The sequence below is a fragment of the Desmodus rotundus genome, chromosome 1 (assembly GCF_022682495.2).
Source record: "Desmodus rotundus isolate HL8 chromosome 1, HLdesRot8A.1, whole genome shotgun sequence".
Classification (NCBI taxonomy): domain Eukaryota; kingdom Metazoa; phylum Chordata; class Mammalia; order Chiroptera; family Phyllostomidae; genus Desmodus; species Desmodus rotundus.
This window is the reverse complement of record NC_071387.1, coordinates 91,845,468-91,871,895: the sequence shown is the minus strand read 5'-3', so window position 1 is coordinate 91,871,895 and position 26,428 is coordinate 91,845,468. Positions and strand designations below refer to the sequence as shown.

At 35.4% G+C, this 26,428-nt stretch overlaps 1 protein-coding gene across 2 annotated transcripts in view; it reads right to left on the bottom strand.

Annotated features, from left to right (window-relative positions):
- Positions 1-1,145: 1,145 nt before the first annotated feature.
- RBBP6 (RB binding protein 6, ubiquitin ligase) overlaps positions 1,146-26,428 on the bottom strand; it is a 30,818-nt gene continuing 5,535 nt past the window's right edge. The window contains exons 3-19 of one of the 2 annotated variants that reach the window (XM_053926175.1): positions 26,240-26,339; positions 24,123-24,159; positions 19,647-19,691; positions 17,560-17,648; positions 17,341-17,437; positions 16,822-16,961; positions 14,067-14,239; positions 11,896-11,999; positions 11,455-11,792; positions 10,289-10,385; positions 10,117-10,195; positions 9,964-10,018; positions 8,713-8,781; positions 6,453-6,815; positions 6,071-6,172; positions 3,470-5,227; positions 1,146-3,130 (exon numbers count right to left, since the gene is read on the bottom strand). In XM_053926175.1, the coding sequence (XP_053782150.1) occupies positions 1,561-3,130; positions 3,470-5,227; positions 6,071-6,172; positions 6,453-6,815; positions 8,713-8,781; positions 9,964-10,018; positions 10,117-10,195; positions 10,289-10,385; positions 11,455-11,792; positions 11,896-11,999; positions 14,067-14,239; positions 16,822-16,961; positions 17,341-17,437; positions 17,560-17,648; positions 19,647-19,691; positions 24,123-24,159; positions 26,240-26,339 (5,216 nt within the window). In that variant the 3' untranslated portion in view covers positions 1,146-1,560. The remainder of the gene's footprint in view (positions 3,131-3,469; positions 5,228-6,070; positions 6,173-6,452; positions 6,816-8,712; positions 8,782-9,963; positions 10,019-10,116; positions 10,196-10,288; positions 10,386-11,454; positions 11,793-11,895; positions 12,000-14,066; positions 14,240-16,821; positions 16,962-17,340; positions 17,438-17,559; positions 17,649-19,646; positions 19,692-24,122; positions 24,160-26,239; positions 26,340-26,428) is intronic. The other variant, XM_053926180.2, reaches the window with a different exon arrangement.

The following is a 26,428-nucleotide window of genomic DNA, read 5'->3' as shown; positions in this document are numbered from 1 at the left end:
AAAGCAGAAAGCTAGCGTTTTGGGGCGGGGGGACTGGGAGTAGGCAGGACAGACATCCCACCCCTAGTGACAGATATCTGGGGGTAAACGAATGTGATTTGAGAAATCATAACAAAAGCTGTCCTTTCAAGGAACGTGGGTTTCATAGAAAGGCAGCATTTCCTAAACTTAACTCAGTCCTGAACAGCTTTCATGATGTTAACAGCATTCATGTATTGCCTATATTTCTTTAGATTACGTAAGTTTTAAATATTGAATGTTACATTAAAAACATATATAAGAAAATGTTTGTATATCAGAGAAATCGGGTACCAACACCTATATACAGCACTGTAGTCATGCAGACTCTGCAGAGCCTGAATCAAAGTAAGGTTAATAAGCCAACTGCTGCTTTCCTCTCCCACCCCCCGGCTAGAATTGGTCTACTTTTTCTCCCTTAAAAATACATTTTTTAAAAGTTGATTCTACAGAGGGGAAAGAGGGAAACATCGACCAGTTGCCTCTAGCACGTGCCCTGACTGGAGACCAAACCCATAACCCAGGCATGTGCCCCAACTAGGTATCAAACCTGTAATCTTTGTGGGATGACACTCAACCAAGCCACATGGGCTACAGCCTAGCCAGTCTTCTTCGTCCCTCTTTGTAAATCCATGTTTCCAAAGTGGGCTAACTCCCAAATCCTAGTATCTTCTCATTGCCTACCCTATACTTCCTGAACTGCAGCCCTTAAGGAAATTCACCAGTTGTATCTAGTGCTTCTGGACCTATTGCTTGCTTTTGTCAACTGGGCACAGATGCTCACTGGTTTGTCCTCTTTGCCTGAAATTTTATCAAGGAAGTTAATATCCATTCATCCAGGTTTGAAGAGAAACACATGGCCATAAACAACTCACAATTCCTTATCTCTAAAATTCACATTCAAATTTCTGACTATTCAAGACTCTTCAAGATTTATTCAACTGAATCTGCAATTAATCCTGGTTTATTATTTCCAGTCACCAATAAAGAGTAAAGAGTACCTTTTATGTTTACCTTAGAATTTCACATATTCCATCCACCTTATAGTAAAGCTCAAAGGATATTTTAAGTCAGAAAATGGAAGGACAAAGAAACGTGACACTACTTCCTTTGAATAATATTCCACATTTGAAAAGTTTACTGAAAACTTTTATTGTAATCAAAAAGTGACATAACGGGGTTGTAATGAATTCAGCAAATCATTCTGCTGATATTTTAGAACTGATACCAGCTTTTGCCAGGCAATTAAAAAATTCAAATGTGAAAATTTCACAGTACAGTAAACTCCACCCCAACTAATTAATGGTGGTTAAAAATAATAGATCCTAGCAAAACCTCTCATGTTACATGGTCACAACTCACAATTCTGTACAAAAGTTCGTGTTATAAAGCTCTGATGTAAAAATCAAATAATCAAGCAGCAATATTTTAAGTGCAGCACAGGGTCTTCCATATCATTATTTACAAGGCTTGAATCTCTTTACATTATAACAAAATTTAATACAGATGACTTAGTAATTAAGTCAATTTTTAAAATCTGTCCTACACAGTGACAGATTTCACTTTTTGGTCATCTTTCTCCTTCTCCTTTTCTTTATCCTTGCTCTTCTTTGATTTCTTTTTCTTGTGTTTGTGTTTCTGGCTTTTTTCCAATTCTGCTTCAGGACCTGCATGTTTCTTATGCTTCTTATGTTTTTTATGTTTCTTGTGCTTTTTCTTTTCCTTCTTTTTCTTCTTCTTCTTGCTGTCCTGACTTTCTGCAGAGCTGGCACTGCTACTGTGGCTTCGCGTTTGGCTTCCAGAAGGGCTGTGACTTCTACTTGGACTAACACTAGGACTGCTCTGACTCTGGCTCCTGTTGATGCCTACCTGGCTGGCTGCAGCTGTGTCTGGGCTCTCTTTTACTTTCTCCATGACTTTATCTTTCAGTTCCTTAGAAACTTTTCCTGAGGATTCTTCCTCTTTTACTGATGCATTGCTTTCACTGTCACTTTCATTATAGTCTGGTTCAAAAGCAGCTTCATCAGTTTCTCTAGTTAAGTCAGAGGAAAGGCGAGAGGAGTGACTTAACTGGGTTTTTGGCTTGGTAGCATTCTTGTCAATCTGCCCAGTAACCTGCTCTTTTTCAGTCGTTGGGTCTGGTGGGTTAAGTATATAAAGTAATTTATTTCCACTTGACTCTTTATTGTTCCTCGTTTCTAACACATGCTTCTCACGATCTTTACAAGGATTTTTATCTACACATTTTGTCTCTTCGCTTAAGCGTTTAGCATCATAAGGGGGTTTATGGTCATGAGATTTTTTGTCTTTTGAGGGACTAGAATTACTTTTTTTGGAATCTCCTATTCCTTTTTTAGGCAAATCTCTCTCCTCCCTTGGCTTAGTTTTCTGTCCAGATGCAGAATCTTTACTCCGAGAAGGAGAGTCTTTTCTTCTTGTTAATTCATTCCTTTCATCTCTACGTTTGGAACTTGAGTGTTCTCTGTTCTCATAGTCCATTTTTTTGTCTCTATTAGGAGTGAAGTCTTTATTTGAGGAACCTCGAGTGGAATCATGCTTATCTGAAGTTCTAGTCTCTTTGGAAGATTGAGACAAACTTTTAAAATTTCCTTGTTCATTCAGACGGTCCAAATTACTATCTTTCTCTGGCTGAATATTGCTCTTCCTCTTTTCAGGGTTTTCCTTTTCCATTACTGAATGATCTCTATCTTTGGTTTTCCCCTTTTCACTAGATGCAGTGTTTTTTGAACTTTTGACTTCATGCTGTATAATTTCATGGCTTACTTCCTTGGTGACTTTCTGAACTTTCTCTGATGTCTCACTTTCTTTTTCAGTATACTTGACTGTATTTGATGGTTTAGTGCTAACATTTTTTATAACACTGGCAGGTTTTCCTACAGTTGATATAGGCTGTGTTGCTTTAACATCTTCTTCTTCAGATTCAAAGTCATCTTTATCCCATTTGGACTGAGGAACCTGAATCATAATAATGACATCTTCAGCAGGAGCCGTATTGTCATTATTATATTCTTCCATAGTTTTGATGACAGTTCTCTTTGTATCTGTTTTTTCTTCAGATTTTCTCACAGGACTGCCTCCAGTTGAACTCGTACTAAAAAGAAATTAAAATATTAATAAATAACATTATTAAACACTAACATAATGCTAACTTACACATGATAAATGTGTAAGAGATATATCTCTAATAAGAGATATAAACGGTTTAAGTAAATGACTCCACAAAAACAATGTGACTCATCCTCAAAATCTACTTACAACATTAACAATCCCTTTTCTTAAAGGTAAGACTACACCAGCATAACTCCCAACATCAATGCATACTGTTAATGAACATACTCCACTTTAATAAAAAGTACCAGCATGGATAAAATTAAAGAAAATTCTCTCCCAAAACTACCACCCACACCCTCCTACCACCCACATCGGATACCTGGTATAGTCCACAAGAGTGGAGCTGGATCCTTCAGTTCCAGTTACTTTTCGTCTGACCTTTCCTTTGACTTTTTCTTGTTTGACTTTGCTAGATGTTGACTCCAATTTTTCAGAGGCTTCTTTTGTATTAGATACACTTTCTGCACTTCCGATTTTTTTACCAGTTTCTCTGTTGAGCTTGATTTTTTTGGTTGGGGCTGTTGATGATGAAGCTTTGTCTTTTTCTGGGGTCCTGTCCAACTTTTCAATATCAAGTTCCATTTTGCGTTTTGGTGATGGTTTCACTATTTCAGTAACTTCTAGTTTAGAGATTTTCATTGAAGATGACTCAAAATCTTTATCTACACCCCTTTCTTCAGTTTTTCTCTTTCTTTTTTCTCCCTTGCTGTCAAGTGACTTACTTTTCTCATTAGGCTTCTTGGTCTTGTCTTCCTTACTAGTTAGCTTTTCTGACTTGACATCTTTGGGGTAGTCCTTCTTCACTTTTTCCTCTTTGATGGGTTTTGTTTCTTGGTGTTCTTTTGCCGACTTAGAGTGAGCTTTCCTGGGTGTGCCAATGGTCTTTTCTTCTTTCTGAGAGGAAGATGATGATTTAGCACTGTCAGCCTTTGAAGTCTCCTCTTTGGCTTTTTTAAGTGGAGGTTCAGATCGAGGAGACTTTTCACGCTCCCCCTCCAGTTTTTCTTGGGGTACTCTAGCAGATCTTACAACAGTTTCTTTTTTGGATGCAGCAGATCCATCATTTTTTCGTTTGGTCTTGTCACCTTTTGCTTTTAGTTTATCTTTTTCTCTTTTGTCTTTTTCAGACACTGATTTGAAAGTGATGGATTCTGCATCCATTGGTTCGTCTCTAACTGGTGTAGCATCATCTCTACTCGGGAGTACAAATAAAGAGTCTGTTTTATTCTCTTCACCACTTGTAGGTTCTCTTGATTTCCTAGAAGTTTCTAATAACTCTGGGTTTAGAAATCCTTCACTCTCTTCCCCCTTTCTTCTCCTCCTATGTTTCTTATGTTTACTTCCTTTAGCATCTCCTGCAGCATTGTCACTGTCCTTCTCTTTTGACTTTGTACTGTCCTTCTGATTATGACTGTCTCTTGTTGAAAGCTTTTCTGGGTAGTTGGCACCTATGGTCCGACTTCTATGACTTTGTCCACCAGAATAATCTTCTCTGCGGCCTCTTGTAAAGGGAGAATTCCTGATATTAAGTGGTAAAAATCTCTCTGGAGAAAAGTTCTCTCTATTTGCTGATGGTCGAGGCTGTGCTCCAGCGGCATAACCTTTGTAATATTTTTCATACCACTCTCTGTATTTTCTCTCCCATTCTCGGTAACGTTCTTTTTCAAATGGGTCTCTAAAGTCAACACTCCTTCCATAATAAGCTTTTATGTCATAAGGTGGTGGAACTTCTCTGTATCGATTAAAATATTCACGTTCTGTTTCCCCTTGAGGTACAGTACGTTTATTAGGAGACTGTCCCCTAAATGCTTGAGGAGACCTTGACCGTGAATGATACCGCCTATATGGGGGTGACCTTGACCTAGATCGATGATATCCATGAGATCTAGACCGTGAACGGTAATTTCGACTCTTGCCTCTGCCTCTTCTGGGGTATGGAGGTGATCGTGAATAGGAACGAGAGTGTGAGCGGCTAAATGATCGAGAATAAGAACGGGACCGCGTTGAACCAGATCTTGATTTAGAGTAAGTATAAGAACTTCTTGAATATGAGGAACCACTATAAGGAGATTTAGACCTAAAAACAAAAACAAAACAATAGTTGATAGTTGAGAAATATATACAAAATAAAATATAGACCTCAAATTCTAGCATGCTTCTCCTTATGGTTCCATCTTTCTTTATATTAAGTTTTATCTTGGATGACTGAAGAGGCACAGGGGCCTCTATTGAAATGCAATAGAGTACACAAAGGTCAGATCACTCATTACAAAACAAGAGAGAAATCTTAACAATTAGAGTGAAGTGCATTAATGTGCTGTGAGTTATATGAGCTAATTAACTTTCTAAAAAATGCCAATTAAATTAAAAATTTACTTCCTATCTGCTTATTTAATTTTTTTTTGTCCTATCTTGGCTAAATACTCTAGCTTTGAAAGAAATCACATTTCAACTGTAAGCTTAAAAAAAAAGAGTATTTTAAACAAACCTCCAGGGAATTTTTAATAATTCATTTTTTCTATCAATGAACCAACTTATATTCTACCACACATCATAATTACACAGGTTAATGTTCCAGCAAGAAGCTGTAGCCTTAAGTAACAGGTTCCTCAGAAATGTGTTTTGGCTATACCCCTATTTCTTTCCTTCCACAAACACTTCCCAATTATTTCACACTATAAATACTTCAAGGGACAAGGGCACTTTAATCCCCATAACTGCTAGTTCTACACAATAGAATTGACACTGAGACATTATTTCAAAAGAAGGATATTGGGAAATAAGCTGCATCTCCATCTCTACATATCTAGACCGAATCAGAAAAACTCCGTAAGTGCAGTGTTATTTATATCCACAGCTAATCCCTGGATATGCAAAGTCCCATTTGTAATTCTGTTGTGAAGGCTCGCAAAACACTAACCTGGAAAATGAGCGCCTACGCTCCTTTTGAATCTTTTTGTATTCCATCAATTCCTTAGCAAAATCATTTGTAAACTCATCTAGCTTGGACTTTTTCTTTTCCCTAGTAAAATAAAGTTAAAGAGTGAAAGTTAACAAAAACCATTTAAGAAAACTAACAAGACAAATGTAATTAGATCATGAATGAAATGAATGAAATTGCCATTAGTTTTCCACTTTAAAACTATAGGTAACTAGGAATCCCTGAGGAAGTTGCTTTTATGTCTTTGGTTCAATTTCTACGTGATTTTTTTTTGTACTAATTAGAAACACTAGAAAATGTTTCCAAAGATACCTGCACCAGAAAATGAAAGTATATAATAATTTCAAATTAAAATACTTACTCTTCTTTAAGCCGTCGTTGCTCTCTATAGAATTCTTCCCTGGAGAGAGGTGGTGCTTGTGTTGTTGGGATGGTATTTGAATGAGCAGTCTGTACTCCTGATGATACCCAAGGTGTTGATAAATTGGCTGGCGCTGGAGGGAACCCTGGGGGAGGGACACTATATCCAGCAGGTGGTGGCTGGCCAGGAGGAAACTGAGGAGAAAACTGTGGTGGAGGAACACCTGGAGGGAGAGGCAGTGTATGTGGAGGAGGTGGATACAAAGGAGGGGGTGGGACAGGCACAAAAACTGGAGTTGCTGGCAGTGATGGGCCTTGAGTTCTCTGTGATCTTTCGCTGTGGTGTCGTCCACGGTTTATACTTCTAGAGAAATAAATTCCAAAATATTATTCCTTTAAACCAAAATCATCTGAGACAAGTAAGCTTTTCTTTTCTATCCACACTTACTTCCAAACTTACAAACAATGGGATAGAATAAGAACAAGTATAAGAACACTGGTATCATATGTACCATAATTTATATGTAAAAACAATTATAAAGGCCTCCTGGGGACTGAAATGATATGCCACAAGTTTATAGGCCTTTTCTATTTGGCAAGGCTATATTTAAAAGTTCTCTATTGTGAAGTTCAGATTTATTATCACTCCATAATAATCTCATTACTTCCTTATCTGTTGTTTAATGGAACTAGCTGATAGGTTATTATTGTCTCTGTAAACTAGTTCTCCCCAAAATGTCCAAGACCAAAAGTTTAAAAGGAGAAAAAACTTCCTGTAATCTTTTTGAGGGAAGAAATGGGTAAACACCCTTCAAAGTAGAATAAATATTAGTTTTAACATTTTTAATGAACAATTAAAAATTTCACTGTTTTCTTTCAAAAAGGGTTAGGTAAAAATAACAGCATTGGCCAAAGTTTCCGATTTGTGCCTCATCAAAGAAACGGTGGCTTCCACTCTTTTAAAGTGGGCTTTTTTCCTGTCAAACTAAAGATTTTTAAATGGTAGGTAACTGGTACACAGCAACAGCAGAAAGGTTAAGATTTTAAGCCTCTTTTCAGACTCTGATTTAGTAAACATCACTTCCATTAACGTGATCTATAATGAAGTCTTATAGTTAACTTTCAGAAGGTTAGCAATTCTCAATGGTATACTATAAAATACCTGTACTAATCCTGTTATAAAGTTAATTTGGAAGACTGTTTACCCTGGGGATGAGTATGACCAAAAGACTAAGACTTACAGCTTACTTCTTAAGATTAACATTGCTTGTGACTGTGGAGCCCCTAACAATCTCCTTATCTCTTCTTTTAGAAAAGAAAGAAAAAAGGAGAAGACTGGGACAATAGAGTCTGGATGGAAAAGAAATAAATGCAATTCTTTCTTCATACTTGGGAGCTGAGCTGGTTAACTTAAATATTATCTGGGCCTTAGTGACTTCCCTTGCCCTCCAAAGAGTAAATATAAGTCAATATTCTGCCATGTGCTGACAGGGAGAAAGTAGTCATTGTGAAGGAGCCTTAAAAACCATCATTAAAATATTAAGTGTAATCTGTTTTTTTCTAGGCCTCTTAAGGGCAACTACTGAGGACTTAAGTGAAATATGAGAGGAGATCCCCCCAAAACTGGAATTTATTTATAAAAAATTGTATATTTATTCATACATGTTTAAACTTCAATCACCTTCAAAATACTCTATCAAGGCGTTTTTTCTACTGCTCAAAACAGTTTCTGAACTTGTCGATTTAGACACCCTTTAGTGCTTGTCATTTTTTTGTTTCACCTCTTCCACATCAACAAAACGTTTCCCCTGTGAGGACTTTTTTCTTCCAGGGAAACAAACAAACAAAAACAGTCGCTTGGGGCGAGATCAGGTGAATAGGAAGGGTGGGGTATGGCGGTCATGCCACTTTTGGTCAAAAACTACTGAACAGTCAGTGTGGTGTGAGCAGGTACACTCGTATTTCATCCACCACGAAATGGGCAAATGCGTGTAGTCTTAAAAAAATACAAACAAACACTGAAGCCAAACTTAGCCTCTCATAACACCATCAGCTGGTATACTGATACAGATGGGTTCCTGGAACACTCACCTAGTGGAGGAAGCCTGTACTACAAGGGGCCCAACCTCCAGAAGATAATTCCGGTTTTTTATGGGTCCCCCCTTTATAAGTGTAAACCATTATTGTGCTTTAATTTCTGCACATTGTATTTTTCATTGTATCATCAGATTAGTGTTTTCCAAGATTTTTAGCAAGCTTACCTGTAGCAGCTCCTCTCCCCCCTTCTAATTTGCTGTGGTGGAGAAACCAGATATCCAAGCTTGTTGGAACTGTGTGGAAAGAAAGATAAAATAGGTTTGATTGTAACACATTACTTTTTGGTGTATATACACTTATTTTAACTGCTCTTACAACTTTTTCTTATTCTCTGATCCCAATTCTTAAAATGGTTCCAGATATGAATAAATATTACATTTACTTAAAATTAACTTTTTTTCTGATTAATCACACCTCGATATATTATTTTCTGCAATATTATATGTCAATTAGCATTCTATAAGTTACACTGTAGACTTATTGTTACAGAAAAGGAAGAAAGCCCTTTATCTGCTGGGCACTGTGTAGGCATTTTCCATGTTGAAGTGGGCAGTACCAGTCCAATTCTATAGATGAGGAAATAGGCTGAGAGGTGAAACCACATGCCCACTCTCAAGCTGTTAATAAATGGAGGAGGTGGGATTCGAACCCAAGTTTATCTGTCTCCAAATCTCACACTCTTTCTACTGATATATTCTGCTAGTGTCTCATTTAACAAACATTTTCTATAAGAAATCTGGTTTATCTTTCAAACCAAAATACCAAAGTTTTAGAATATATATACAAATACATATATGCAAATATATAAGCCAGTTTATACGGGTAACATAAGCAGAAATCTTGCTATAAATAGAAAAATAATAAATCTACTGATTTTTAATGCCATAGACAATCTTATAGGAAGATCAAAGTTCTTTGCAGTTCAGGTCAGAAAACCGTATCACACAGATTTTAATATGCAACAAAATTCCATTAACACATACTATTTAAAATGAGAAATTTTGTATTTGGTAGGCTTTAATCTTAATATGTATTTATTAATTCAAATTTTGAACATCCAAATTAAGAATAGGAAAAAATTTAATCCATTAGGATGAGTCAGTATTTAAACTAGTCTTTCAAGTAATTCTTATCTGTCCAATAACCGAGACCCTGTCAAAAATCACCATTTGTTAAGACATAAAAGTAAAAAGAATTTATAAGATTTTGTATTTTAGAAAAGAATTACTCATTTAAGAAAATTCTTCATATAATTTTGAATCTGTGATATTTTACATAAAACCTATGCTAACATGACATATAAAAAGAATTTACAACAAAAGCCATTCAGAAATACACTACTCCTAGACTGTAGCTTTTATTGTATTATCTAAGTCAAGGGAATCAGCTGAAGATTATTTTAAACATAAACTTACTGTTCCCAACCTGGTCGACCACCACCTGGACGAGCAGTATTTATTCTTACTGGACCTTGGATACAAAAAAAAAAAAAAAACAGTAAATAAATATGAAATTACATTTAAATAAAGTTAAAGGAAAAAAGTCCAAACCAGAATGATTTCACTCACCAGTTGTAGGAATCAGCTGTCCATGCAATAATGACTGTCCAAGCAAAGATGGGGTTCCAAGTACAGGCACCTGGTAACCCTATAGGAAAAAAATAAAAAAATAGTCAAAAAGAAAGTTTAAAAATGCTATCATAAAAAAACGTCTCCAAGTTTCAAAGCCAGTAATACTTACCTTCTCTTCCATTAGAGCAGTAATTGCAATTGAAGAGGTTCCCTTTGAATGTTCTGATGCAAGGGCTGCAGCTGGCAATAATTTATTATCAGAATCCCTAGAAAACAATGTAATTTACAATATGTTAAAGTTATCACAAACAGAGGACTAAAAATCCCAATTGTTTATTCATCACCTGCATTAAGATGAGTTAAATCAAAGATGATGTACACTTTTGAGGAAAGCAAGAGACTAGATTGTTCTAAAAGCCCTCCATATACAAGTAAACAGTAGAAAGAAACCTCCTTAAGAAGCACCATCTATGATTTGCGATAGATTATGTTAGAAATCAGTTCAGTTGTAAGAATAATAAAGCTTGAAAAAAAGAAGGTCAAAGTATGGGACAAAGAAAAATACAGGATTAAGATAAAATTCTACTTCCAGCTCTGTCATTCAATCAAAGGAGCAATTCTCGGATAAGCCAATGAACTCTGGGCCTTATTCCCACAGTTAAATCAAATAAAAGGCTAACATACCGATGTCAGTGGGATTTCTTAAGTACACATGTAAAGGTCCCAACACCTGAAGGTTTTGCTTCAGCATGTCTGGAACTGGCCCCTGACATCTATTTTTACAAAACTGGTTGATTTTTTAATTTATGAGGCAGTGGACTACATGGTCAAAGGTCCCTTTCATTTCTCAGGTGGAAGGACTTAAGTTATTAGTAGTTTTCTATGTAATTATGCTACAAAGCAATGATTCTTTCTGACCTCTCTCCCTCTACCAACGTTTTATGCCTCCCTTCTCCACCTATTCAAAATTGCTCTTAGTTCTGCTCACAACGGTTCTTTTCTAATACCATCAGTAAGACCACAAGTGAATTCTCTCCACTGTGAACTGCAGAGCTATTATGGGATATGATTCAACATTTCCTAGGGGGTGTTGGCAACCTGTATAGATTTTTACCTTGGGATGCTTAATCATTTGTCGATCATCTCCTTCATCTGCCTCTTCCTCTAGTAAGACTAAGCCATTTCTTACAAGTCACCCACCTTACTGAGAACAGTGATCCACAAAGATGTATATGCTGCATGTCACTAAAAACAACCATTAATGCAATATATAACCATGAAAACCACACTACTGTTCTCACTTGTTTCCTAACACTGAGAAATCCATAGACCTACCGGAAAGGTCCGTCTGATTTTTCTGAGTGGACCGATATGGAGACTGTTGCAGTTATATCAGGTACAGGAGCTGGGGTAGAAGATGAATTTCCAGGCACAGCAGGGGCCAAGGAAGACTGATTAGCAGTTAATGAAGATATAGAGGGAGCCGAGTGAGCTGATGAAGATGTCACTGGAATCATCAGGGGGTCTTGTTGTCTTGATATTGGAGATCTCATCAGAGGCTGTAGGTTCCGCTGAATGAGTGGTCTCGGAGGTGGTACTGGTGGTGGTGGGGGCGGTAACTGTTTTCGGAGTCTTTTTGTATAACCAGTTTCATTTTTGAAGTTATTAACAGCCTACAGACATCAAATATAAAAATGCACAAAATGAAGTATTTACTCAAGTTAAAAATTTTTTTTCATAAAAGGGTTATTATAAAAGGAATAGAAGGATAGCTACCTGTCGTAAGAATTTATTGGCAATTAAAGCATCAGGAGAGACATCATTCTGATGACACGTTGGACATGTATGATCATCTGATTCCAAGAGTGCTGTTCTTATACCTATGTATCAGATTTTAAATATTAATAATTTAAAAGTATAGTACTGTTCAGTTACATTACTGTTTTCCAAGCACACATCACTAATTATTTCTATTCTTAGATTAAGAAACTTAAAAATATAACCCCTCACCTCAAAGCAATCTGCTCTTCTTTCTACCTTAGAAATCATGCATATAATTTAAACAAACATTTAAGTTGAGGGAAAAAAAGCACTCTTTCCCAAATACTTTTCTCTGTTGAGCTAGTAATTAGAATGTTACAGGAAAAAAGTAGCCTAGAAAAAGAAAAACTTTACATGGCTTACAAAGGGTTTAAGAAAAACATCACCAAGAAAGAGCATTATAAGAAACAAGCGTTATTCAGTCAATGAAATCAGAGACATCTATACCATGCGGTAAGTAGAAATAACAAATTACAGATTCACTGATTATGTTCCAGTGTAGTAAAAAAATTCAGTAATAAGTGGTTTGTTAAATCCAAGAAACACTCTGAAAGAAGTCTTAAGTAACTTCCTCTCTTGACTTTGGTATTCAATAAGGAGGCCCTCAAAAAACAGATTTACATTTCAAAACTATCTTTAGAAATGAAAAATGCCAGAACAGTAATATTTTCAGATGGTACCATTTTCATGTTGGTAAGAAGGAATGAACTTGGGATTAAGTGGCAGAAAAAAACGTGCTAACATAAGTGATCATAAAAAAAAGTCAATAGTGGCAACTTTTTTGGTCTTTGTTTACAGAAAACAGTTCTAAATTACAATTAGAAATTTTACAATATAATAGTCATTCCTCATCCGCGGTAAGGTGGGAAGGAATACATTCCAAGCCTCCAAGTGGACACCTGAAACTCAGATAGTACTGAAACCTATATATATTATGTTTTTTTTCTACACATACATACATACATACCTTTTCACGTAAAGGAAATACTTTCTGGCTTCTCTTTGGCATATATGAATTGCCAACATCACTACTCTTGTGCCATGTGGCCATTATTAAGTAAAATAAGGGTGACTTGAATACAAACACTGAGACACCATGACAGCGTATGTAATAACTAAGATGACTATTAAGTAACTAATGGGTAGGGAGTGTATGCAGGGTAGAGACACTGAACAAAGGGATGATTCATTTCCCAGGTGGGGGAAAATTACTCAATGTGAGATTTCATCATGCTACTCAGAACGGCGCACAATTTAAAGCTTATGAATTGTTTATTTCTATAATTTTCCACTTATTATTTTCGGACTGTGGTTGACAGGGGTCAGTTGAAACCACAGAAAGCAAAACCTCAATAAGAGGGGAGCTACAGTAAGATATTTTTCACAATCCAGGAAAAGGAATTAGTTATCATTTAACAATATTTCCAGATTACCTAAGGCACAAAAGGCTTTCAAAGTTCTGGATACCTTCTGAAATGTATAGGAAACAAAAATCTCACATTGTTTAAAACCTAAAGTACAGTCAGTCACCATAATGAAGGTACAGGAGGCGGTAAAACAACAGAGAAGCTGTTGTTTAAAAAAAAAGAGTGCCCAGCTGGTGTAGCTTCGTAGATTGAGCACAGGCCTGCGAACCAAAGGGTCACTGGTTTGATTCCCAGTGAAGGCACATATCTGGGTTGCAGACCACATCCCCTGGATGGGGGCACGTGAGAGGCAACCACACACTGATGTTTCTCTCCCCCTTTCTCTCTCCCTTGCCCTCTCTCTAAAAATAAATAAAATCTTAAAATAAATAAAAATTAAATAGCAGCAAAAATAGTTCTCACTATTAAAATGTTCTATCAATTATCAACATTTCATATTATTAAAATACACAATGTTGCTAGGTGACTTTCCAAGTAGAAAAGGTGAATATGAGTTTAAATATGAGTTTGAACTGCATGGGTCCACTTATACAAGGATTTTTTCCCCAGTATGCTTCTCTTTATACCATTTTCTTGAGTCAAAAGTTATATTGATTTTTGTGCACAGGGTCAGTCACTGCCCCTAATCTTTGTGTTATTCAAGGGTCAACTGTATACATATTCTAAAGTATGCATCTTCAAAGGCTCAGCATGTCTTACATTCATCACAGTAACTGTTTCCACAACAGGGAATGACAACAGCATCAGTCATAATATCTTTGCAGATGAGACACAGCAATTCATCTGGGATAGGATCGTCTTCCTCAGAAGAAGAAGATGGTTCCTCTGGTAAGAAAGGTGGTTTTTCTTTCTTCCCGATTGCATATGCTTCTCTGTAAAAGAAGGTTTTAGCATTTAAAGAACATTAAGATGGCAAAGTATTTCAAGATGTTTATATGTTCTACTATACTCTAATGGAAGCTTATTTTTCAGTACAATGCCTGATGAGTTGACACAAGTGTAACACCTTTCAAAATAAGGGAGCAATTATGAACATTCTCCCTCCAAACAAAAAGACATAAAACAAAAATCCTCAACAAGCAGAACAAAAAGAAACAAAGAAATGCTATAAAATTGGCTAAAAGGATCTTAGAATCTGGAACTGAGGGCCAGAAAGGTAAAGTGACACATTCAGCGCCACAAATGGCACAGACAGGATTCAAACTTCGACATGATAATACCCTGTCTACGGCCATACCACCCTGAATGTGCTGTACCCAATCTCGTCTGACAATACCCTGATCACATTTTTTCCCTACCCTATCATGTTTCCTAAAGAAGAAAAAAAAGTTCCTCTCCATAGTCTAACAGTCCTCAATATCTGTGAAGGTAGTTAGAGTGAATGTCGTAATATGGGAAACTAAAATTGGTACAATTAAGGGGAAATACTATGTCAACATACACAAATGATTAACAGCCAGTTGTTTATTTATAATCAGTATTTTAAGAGAGATGTATCTATTTATAGTCAATCTTTACTTAAATGATTAGAATGTGTTACAAAAATTTAAAGTAACATCTCATTAGAAATTTTAGGTTCACATGTTTTGTAGAAATACATTACACAGAAATGCTAGATATTAAATATATTAAAAATAAATAAAACAAAATACGCTAATTCTCAGACTCAACACAACTGCTTCCAATACCCCCATCTTCTCTGTAATCAGGCAAATTTGTAAAACAGGAATTCTTAGAGAAATCCTTTCTATCTCATTTAAGAACAGAGTGTGTTTATCTCAGCTGGACAGAGAAGGTACCTTAGGTGTGCTATTTGTGTTGCAGTTGCTCCATAGGCATCACCACGATTCCAGAAATAAGTGTCAATTTGCTTATGCCCCATTGTTCCCAATTTTTGAAAGAGGAGTCTCCCACTGCCCAAGAGAGAAAAGAAAAGAAAAAAAAAGGAGAAGAGAGGACAGAAAAAGAAACAGAAGAAGAGTCTGAGTTGCTTATTAGTGGTGTTAGTGGAGAGGGTGAAAGTTTCAATTAAAATATTTGGGCTCCCATTTTCCCCAGCATTTGCTGTGTGTTTGGCACAAATGGGCTTTCTGCATTTCAGCATTCAAAACCAATGAAGTTAATTATTAGTTAGTTAGGGTTCACAGGTGGTGCTAATTTTTCCAACACAAACTTCTATTTAAATACTTTTATTTCTATCTATTATTAAGATGAAGCGGTATGCTCTTAAACTGTGTCTGTAAAAATCATCAATTCCAACCTAAAATTCTTCGGAAGCATGTATGAAACGTATGAGATAGAAAGAGCTGACAACAGAGTGCACTAAGATGAACCGCAAAAACACAAGACGGTAACTTGATAAAAACAGATGGGAGTGAAGTTAAGAAAGTGAGCAGGGTTGGGAGTTTAGGAAACATCTGTGAACTAAAACAATGCATTTACTGAAGTACCTACTAAAAACACTACCTTTTCAATATCATCCCATGGCACAGCCACTTTCACTGTCCTCTCTGGCTAACTATACTACATTTCAATATGGCAAGCAGCTGAGTAAAAACTGTGTTTTTACATACAATTTCTTTTACACTGAGAACAGGAACATCTATTCTCTAATGTGATGTCTGCCAAGGTAATTTCAGTATCTCCTGGAAGACTTATTAAGACTGCAATCAGAGTCCTGGCATATAGCCTCTGAATCAATTGGGGGTGGGGTGGCACACGGGTGCCCAGACCACTTAACCCCCTTTTTAAGAGATTCTTATGCATTATAAAGTTAGAGAACAGTCCAAAATAACACTTAATATTTTGTTGTGTGAGTACACAACTTTTGAGGGAAACAAGAAGAGTAATTAAAAGTATCAGGAAGAGCATATAACATAGTTGAATTACTTCCCTAGGTTTTTATATCTACCCATTTCATAAAAAATTGGTTAATAAAATAAAATATGCAAACATTAAAAATAAGTTTTAAGGTATAGCTTACAGTGCTAGAGATGACCTGAACTAACGGTTTGCAAAATAAACCATAATTTAGCATCTTAAGACTCACACAGATACCCCAGTATTTCATCCCTTCTTGGCACTTACATTTGCCTTGGCATATTGTAGAACTTTTATTCTTAAGCCTCTTGTTTCTCAAAATGATTAAGATATTTGTCTTGTTCACTTAAAAAGTGCAAGTAAAATGTAAAGTTATGTGGGAGTAGGTATGTGAATGAATAAGAAAGCAGGGAATGACAGAAAAAGAAAAAAATTAGAAGACCACAAGGGAAGTGGCACTCACTGATAACAAAAACCCCCAAATCCATTTTAAATTCACTTTAAATGGAGCAGACTGCAGCCTCTCATTCATAACACAGAAGTCGCCAAGTCCCAAGCCCAAGATTAAACAGAACACTACTATAACCTGGACTGACTACAGTCTCCACAGGCCACATCTAATTTGAATACTCACGCATCTATAGTTGGTATGGCATATTTTCCAGTGTTGGTGAGCATTGCACCTTTCATGTTAGGATCTTTCACTTCCATCATGAAACTTCTGGGAATTCCAGTGCTCTTTTTAATCCTAGGACCAGATTCAAAGTTCTTATCCTTTTCAGAGGGGAAAGGAGAGAGGAAGAGAAAAAGCAGTTACCTTTATTTAATAGTAGCTAACATGCAGTGCTTACCAACTACTTATACTATTTGTAGTGCTTTACACATGATTTCATTTAATCCTTACAATAGCCATGTGAGGTACTATTATCTTCATATCACAGGTAAAAAATAACATGCTTGGAGAAATCACATCACCTGACCAAGCTCACTCAGCTATTAACTGGCAAAGCCAAGATCTGAAAACTGGCAATGTGGCTCCAATAGCTGTTGTCATCTGCCACTGTAGTACAGAAGGCAGGATTTACCAAGAAAAATAAAATGACTAGTAATTTTAAGTAAGCAAGCTGTACCATATTTTGTACTCTGGACTTACCCCATTTGTTGGGCAATTCTTAATATAATGGCCAGGTTTACCACAACGGAAACAGGTATAAGATGGAGGTGGTGGACCTAGAGGTTTCTTCATGTAACTGAAAGGGAGAAAAAAAAATTACATGTACACAAAGACTCAAAAAAAAAAAAAAAAAAGCTTCTCATTGGGGGTGAAACCCACCCCAAAGTCCCTATTAGTATAAAGTACTTATGAACTTACTTGATTGGGTCGTATTCATGGCCAGATTGCGACATCATTGCTTTAATTTTATCTTCTTCAGAAGCATTGGCTTCAGCCAGATTGGCAGTCTGTTTAACAGGTAATTATTTGACACACACATTAGAAACACATTTAAGACCACACAGCCAAAGACAACACCTCTCATCCTGTAAAGAGCAGTATCTAATCTTGCATTAAAAACAGCTATTTACAAGTATAACCCAGAGGAGGCACTGGGAGTTCCTCAGGTGTTTTGAGTGTCTGCTGGGCTGAATTCAGTCTTTCTGGGGGTACTCAAACCTTAGACCCTGTTTGTACCTTGTGTTGAGATTTGCACTCCTCCTCTAAGAGTTAAAAACTGAGATTAAGTTAGAAAGAAACACTTGATGTTTTTCCAACCTTAAAAATAACTCAAGTGTCACAGCATTAAGACTATACTTACAACTGAGAGGTAGGGTTGGGGGTAAGAATAACTGAACACATTATGCAGCTGACATTAAAAATCAGAAGGCTCTTTAGAGTGGTGTCAGTTTCAAATTAAATGCAAAACACATGCAATGAGCGTTCATAGTTTTAAATTCAACTCTCTAAGTTTTATGAACGTCACCTTTAAGATACATACAATAGTCTAGATATAAGCAGGGTCTAAGGGAGTCCTAATAACTTCAATCTTCAAGCATCTGGCACTCATATCAGCCATTCATTGGGTTTTAATCTTTGCATTCATCCACAAAACAAGCAACCAGTTTTAACGTTTTATTGTAATTTTATATACAAAGAATGCTGAACATTAACAGAGCTCAGAACAACAGTAACATTTACAGAAAAATGGATTACAGAAGTTGAACAACTAATTTGTTTGAACCCAAACATTTACAAATAGTTAAAAAAAATCCCCCAAACCTCCAAAACTCCCCAACTGCTTCCCACAGAGAAACAATGGCAGGAATAAATCCAAACTCAAATGTGGTCCTTACAGTACATAAGAATTAAAACAGTAAACTAGAAGCTGGTAATGGTATCAACTCTATGCTAAAGCACTTTGTATTAGAAAATTGTAAGAGGATAGTTTTAGCCCACTTTAATGTTTAGTTTTCCCAGAACAGGAACTTAAAAGCTGTACTTTTAACTAGGACGTTTTGGGAGATACATTCTAGGGGAAAAAGATACAACCTCTAACAAAGCCAAGGAAAAGATAGGACAGCACCCATGGAAAGCTCATCAACTCAATAATCTCGGTTGCTAAATTTGGTTTTACATTTCAGATAGTAGGAAAAAAAATTTTTTTTTGGAAAACTTTCTTGGTCCTCAAAAATCTGCCTATCCTCTAATATTTGCCTTTTTCTTAAAGGCATGATTTGCACATTAAATCTATTGTTTAAAAAAGTAATCCATCACTAGTTCTTTCCCAAACAAAAGTACACATTGTTGAGCAGAAAATGTAAGCAATTTTATAGCAAAACATGGCATTTACAACGATTTCAGGAGGACACAATTTGCCCCTCTGCCAAAGAAACACATTGGTGTATGACTGCAAACAGCTTTACACATTTACATAATTCATGTAGTCTGTGTTCAAACAAATTAGGTTGTTTAAAATTTTTTCTAATGCAGACAGACTTCAAGTCTATTGCATAAAGAAGCAATTGTATCACATTTAAAATGCTGACCTTCATAGGTTCAATTCAAATATTCAAGAAAGAACCACGCAACGTCCGTGTAAAGGAAAGCTTCCATTTGGCTGCTTAAAGGAAGTCCACATAATTTGGAGCCAAAACCAGGGAATTCCTCCAGAACTTTGTTAGTTTCCAAAGTATAATTAAACAAAATGTATGAGGGGAAAAAAAAAGTGTAGCTTCAAGTGTTTCTTCTGTCTTGAAGATGAAAATACTCCAACATTATGGTAAGGCTGACAAAATACTCCCCCTATCTTCTCAAAAACCGCAACTACTCTTTACAGGATAGTAATAGTAGGTACAGTGTTTTTACAAAGTATTGCCTCCCCCAACCCCTCCAAAACAATTGTTCCACATAAAAACACGATGTTAGAAAAAGATTTATATTTTCAAGAATATATGTATATATACCTTTGTAAGCTGGGCCAGAGAAATAGATGCAGAAGAGTCATCAATCTGTTCACAAAAAATTAAACACACATTCAAGTTCCACACTGAAAACATCTGAAAGTGATCATTTAGTCCCTACTGCCACTTAATGTTTAAATATTGGGCATTTTATTAAAAGTTCTCCAAAGAATGTTATTGTCTAAAAAATGTTTTATAGCTGGAAGTGTAATTTATCCCCATTTAACTCTCCCTACATACTTCACACACAGTAGTAAGGGCTAACAGTTGAGGGAGGTTCAATCACAGTGATAAAATGGGGTAAAGAAAAGTATATCACATAGGCACTCTGTTCAGACTGGTGACCAAATGTTTAAGAGTCCAGTGTCTCCCAATGGTCTCTAAACGTGATGATGCTCAAGACAATGGACACTAGAAGAGAGAATATGAAATCTATCTTTCTGGAATGCCATTACACAAATTGTAAAACAATCAGCTCTTTAAAGCTGAGATAATCTTTAACAGAACTCCCACATAATTATGACTTTTTCCCCAGCATATACTGCTCAATCTGGGTAAGTTTATTCTCCCATAGAGAGTAACCATAGCTTCTTGACAAAGAAACCACAGCTTTATCGAAGCAAAGATGTTAAGCCAAACAAAAAGGGGAAACAAAAGGTGCCCTGGGGCAAGGGCAAGCAGCTGGTACATATGAGGATAACTTGAATATGTGGAGAAAATAAAGTTAATCAAAGGGAACAACTATTATTTATATATATGATGGATATAATGGGAGCTTTAAAAAAATGTGTTTTCGAATATGACATTCTTAAATTTTTCATTATTTGGTCCCCTGACATGATTTTAGTATCAGTTTTAAAAAGTGTACATGTATGTGCATATACGTTCACACACATACATGCACATATATTTAGCATGTAACTGTGAAGATGTGATTTCCATACAGGTGCACCCAAATGAAAACATTAGTTTCCTATACACTAAGAAGCATGTTATAATTCTCTCATTTTTGGTTATAACTCTAGTTCAAAATAGAGAGAATGTAACAAGATGTCTGAATCAAATGAAAAACAAACAAAAGTGAATCTTCATCGGGTATTTTTCAAGTATTCCCAAGTATTAAAAGCAGCATGATTTTAAGAGTCCCAAATATAACAAGTTTCAGTATGAAGTTCTTACCACAATGACCACCACAGTAAGAATTCAATAAATACCAATAAAAAAATGTTGGCTAAATTTAAAATACATCTTATAAAGATCTTAGGATTTTAAGTTAGTTTGATGGATATCATTACTGGGATGCTTACACAAAAGGCTCTTAGCTCTATACTGAGGGACTCTACAGAATTCATAATGCACTTTTTGAAAGAAATCTTTTTAGCCAGAATAAAATGACCTAGTCTATTCTAGAGAGTTACATTTTACATCAACCAGGAATGATTTGAATTTAAATAACAAGAACTGAATAAACTGCTGTCATCCATCATCTATACTATACTTCTAACCAATGAAACAAATAGCCTTTAAAAATTGTCCATTACTACTACCTAGAACATGATGCTGATCATTTCCTTAGAAAGTACCGTATTTTTAGGACCATAAGATGCGCCTAGGTTTTAGAGGAGGAAAATGGGGAGGGAACCCCGCTCCACCACCCCCCAAAGCCAGGTAAGTTACATCTGGACTATAAGATGCACCCCCACTGGGGGGGGGGGGGAGCAGTGCGTCTTATAGTCCGAAAAAATACGGTAATCAGTTGTATTAACTTTCTTACCAGTGTAACTAAAAAATTAGCATTTTTGTTCTTACTACTCCTAACACTTAAAATACAGCTGACTTTTTGTTCTTATGCCAGGCTTTCTCGTCTTTTCTCCTTTCTGCCAACCTGTTACTAGTATTGTGTATTTACTGGGTTGAAAATGGTTTCAGATATTCAATGGCATCTAAGTCACTTTTTTCCCCACCAAATAATCACCATAGCACCTAAATACCTTATAATCCACAAGGAAGTCAAATGTACCACAAATTTAGAAGGGAATCCAATTGTTTTCTACATATAGCCATGTATGAATAAGTGAAAACTGCTGACAAGGAATGGTTTAAAAATGACTAGAAATTTATATGTACTAAACAAAATAAATACAGTAACTCTCATATACTACTGATAAAAATCTGCAGTCTTCAAAACAACTGATCAATGCACATTGTAGACATCATTAAAATTTAAGATACCCCCCCACATCCAATTTGTGGTCTTGCTTCCAGGAACAAGAATCTTAAAATCTTCTATGTCAAATATACCTGCTTGAAATTAAAGGACCCTACACAATGTAATTCTGGTGTTTGGTTAGTAGGAGGAGCACCCAGCTTTGGAGTCTCACAATGGAAGGACAACTAAATAAACAAAGCTGAGGAGTAGAGACAGAAATAAACAGCCATCCTTCATTAGAGATGGCTAAGCTACCAAAATGTACATACATTCACTTTTACTAATCAGAATTTAAAACCTGGTTTAGTGACTTTATAGTACTTGGATTTTGTGAATGCATACAATACACGTGATTCTTAAGTCTCCTAAGATGGGCACAAATCACGCTTGATGAATCAAATCTCTTTTCTCAACCTAAATGTCAGCAAATGTACCCCAAACAAATAAATGATGGAGATGTTTATCAACTTATCTAATGTCTCCATTTCAGATCATTCTACCTAAAGATGTAAGCCACTTTTAAAGTACTAAAAAAAAAAGAAAAAGAAAAAAAGAAAAAAAAAAGAAAGAAAGGAGAAACCTAAATAAGTATAAAATAAACTGCTTCTTATAAGCGTAATACAGACATGCCAGGGAACACACAAGGCTAAAAGAATGTTAACTTTATTTATGAACATGTGATTTGTGTTTATACACATGCTAATAAACAAAAAGGAAGTAACTTTTCAAGAAATAAAACTTTATCTGAATTAGTTTAAATACTCTATAAAATGTACTTTATACAAAATGTGTTACATTAACTACTACAGTCACCAAGATGTCTTCTATTTTGTGCTAGCATTTGGATACATAAAAATCAGTTTTAAACCAATCACCAGCAAAACAGAAACTTGGACAGTTTTTACAGCATTATGCTTAAAAAAACAAAAAACAAAAACCCATGTACCCCAAAAGAAGGGGGGGGGAACCCAAGCACTATGAGTTTGGAATCACTGTATTTAGTTCCATGGGAACTAAGGCCATATATACTTTAGAGAACAAGTCCAAAGTTCAGATTTACTATGTTATCATGTTTAAGATCCAATGATCCAAGGTTAGTGAAATGCCTGATACACAATTCAAGATCAGTATTTAAAAAGAATAAAGTGAAACAGCAAGCAATACCCTTGAATTCTAAATGAATATTTTAGACATCTTATACTGTGTACAAATCAGCCTGAGCAGTCCAATGTTTAGAGAACCATCCAGTTTACAGAACCCAATTACTGCAGACCTGTGTTCGGAAACAGATGCTTCACCCCACAACTGGGGCATGCTGCTAATTGTTAGCTCAAAGTCAAAACAGTGTCATACTTCAGATTAATCTGTGATAAAATTAAGATGTTACCCTGGTTAAGGGCAGTTACCTTTGATAAACTACAGCTCTCAATTAACTTACAATTAACGCAGCATTTTAATATCTGATGAGAAAGGGAAATATTTTAATTTGGACAACTGAGCAGACTAGAACTGAAAGACACTGAATTAAAATTTGGAAACAATGTACTCAATTGTATAAAATTATCAAAAAGACACTGATATACTCATGGGGGGCCCAATTTCAGGTTTTACTTTATAGTACGGATAGAAACAAAGAATAGGACCTCAAACTTGCCAAATACAGCAAAACTAAATAATAAAGCTGCATTAACGGTCTCTGGAAAGCCTTCTTCTATGATGTGTCTGAACTTGGTGAAAACATCAAACTTTAATATGAGCTTCACATGTTGCTAATGTACTTTTCAAAGCCATCCATCAGGCAGGGGAAAAAAATCTAACAAAAACTAAGTGATACAACGTGAAAATGGCAAAATATACACTCCAAACATTTTTTATTGCAAGAAACAAAAAGCACACAACAGCCTGTACATACATACAAAATACTAACTATAGACAGACAGATGTAGAACATGTTGTCATGTTCATTAGTATAAAAACTACATGATCTAAAAAGGATCATACATTAACTGTACAACACAGTGTCATAGAGCGTTGCTATCATAGTTAATATGAAACTGTTTTGGGGGCACAAAATACCCATTTCTACATAATAAGTGTGCAAATTATGCCATATATATCCAGATTCAACTGAGCTGTAATCAAAAAACATTTTATTTACAATATATACTATGATCAGTTGAATATTAAGTTCTAAAATGATTTACTTCACTGCTACATTATAAAGGTAAAAGCAATGTGTAGAAAAAGTGTGAGATTGTGTTTTTACATACTGCTTTTGAAGTTCCCATCACTGGTTCAGTTCGACTTCTACAAAACAAAAACAAAAGTAACATTAGGTCTGTAAGCTGCTATTTAGGAATTTTTTTGCTAAAAAATCTTAATACATATCTCTAATCGCACATTTACGGGACATTTTTTCCTTTGGGACAAAGATTTAAAAACGGCCAATTTCCCAAATAATGAGTAAACTTCTTTGATTGTCACCACCTTTGAATATGAACAGTTAGGTATATTTGTGGTTAAAAAAAAATTAATACTGGGGAATTCTAGAGTAGGTGTATCTTGACACAACGTTTTCTGAAAAACAGTATGAGGACTTTGTTAAGAAACTTTGTGGTTGTTTCTTCATAGACTGTACAATTAAATTATCCCCTAGTTTTTAATAGGTACAAATATAAATTTTCATACATCAGATATTCTTAAAACAAGCCCACTGTTAACACTGGTGATTTGGACCCCTGAGAAATTGTGCTCCAAACACTGATTTCAAATCCAGAAACACAGGCTGATATTACTTTAAATTTGAAAAACATTTTATGTGTATTTATATTGAGTTGCTTTTAAATTTATGTACCATTGGATTTTAAAAGTCTCAAAATAACGACCAAAGATTAAACAACAATTCTAACTTCCAGAAAATACAACATAGTTTGACAGACTATTCTAGTAAAGAAGAGTAAGTTAAGCAGTTACAGAGAATTAGACAAATTGATTTTTGAAAGAGCATAAAAATAAGCCCCAAAAGAAACTCCTTTAAAAGTCCACACAGGAAAACAGGCCAGAGGTTGAACTGCTCAATATAGCTTTTAAATGCTTAGTTTTAATTTTAAGTTTATGCCATCCTGACTATAGAGAAATGTTAGAAGCTGAAAAGAGTTTCTACTTTTGTGCGTCATTTGGGAGTTCTGAAATAAAAATGAAGTTCTCATTTTTCTAATATTCACTCAACAAACTCAGAGGCATTTTAAGGCAGATATATTAAAGGAAGTCACACCCATAGTGAATTAACATGCAATTCTGTAAAAAGCCAGCTTATTTCCCCAAGTACTACAAATAATTCCCCAAGAGTTTCTGAGTATCAAAAAACAAATAAACCAAGAAAACAACTGAAACTCAGTGTTTTTATTTTTTTATTTGCTGTCTCTTTATTCTAATAGGCAAAGTGCCCAAGAGAATGAAACTCAATGTTTTTAAATGGCACTTGGTAAATTAAAGTGTAATTTCACACTAGATTTTAGTAATTAATTTCTTCCTTATAATTTCTTAAAATTACACTGTTAAAAGCACATAATTCATTTGGTATTTACAGCAAAAAAAAAAAGTATTCAGCTTTTAAAACTGTTACTATATATATAACCTGCAAATGTCATATGGAATATACTTTTACAGCAACCAATGAAAATAATCCCCCTTTAGTGAATTTCTTAACTTCTAGACTAGTCCCAAAATATTGCTGTTTTCTTACCCCAATCATGATTTACCATGTGCCAGGCACCATTTGTTCAATCTCTATTCATTTGGAGGACCCTTGAGGTAGATTTTAGGAGACATACCCAAAGTCACACAATTAGTGTGAAGCAGTAAGTGAAGTCAGACCTAAGTCTGATTCCAGTGTCTAAGTGTCTAAGTTCATAAATTCTATAAATTCTCTAGCATCCCAACAAAACCTCATGGATAAAGAGCAAACGTTAACAATACTGAATATTTTTGATGCTGTCAAAATATTTAGGACAGATCTCTTAAGAAACTTACACATTTTTTAATAGTAAGGGAAAAATGAAAGCACAGAGGCAAATAAAAACAAATAAGGGTACAAAAATATTTGTTCACTATTTGAACATCGTTTTCTTGCCTTTCTAATTACCTATATAGGGCAAAAATTCTTCCTAATAGTGCTTACTCTGAACTACATACAGATTAAGTTAACCTAACTGAAGAGGCTAGGAGAAGAAATCAGGAAAAAGAACCCATCCTCACAGTTTTAAGAATTGAGGAGATATATTCATTAGGGTAAAATAATGAGTTTTATTCTAAAATATACCTGATTACTTCTCAAATAAGTCTATTGTTTTGAGATTTAAATACATGAAATTTGATAAATACTTACATGACATATGTTTTGCTTGTAGATTTAACACCTCCAATAGGAATTCTTCTAACAATTACAGATGAATTCTTAGGAATTAGAGCATTATCATCAGTATATTCTGGAAATAAAACAACAGAATTAAGTTCCTATTTGGAGATTTGGGTAAGTCATAGTCCTCAAGAAACAGAGAACTCTAACCAAACACAA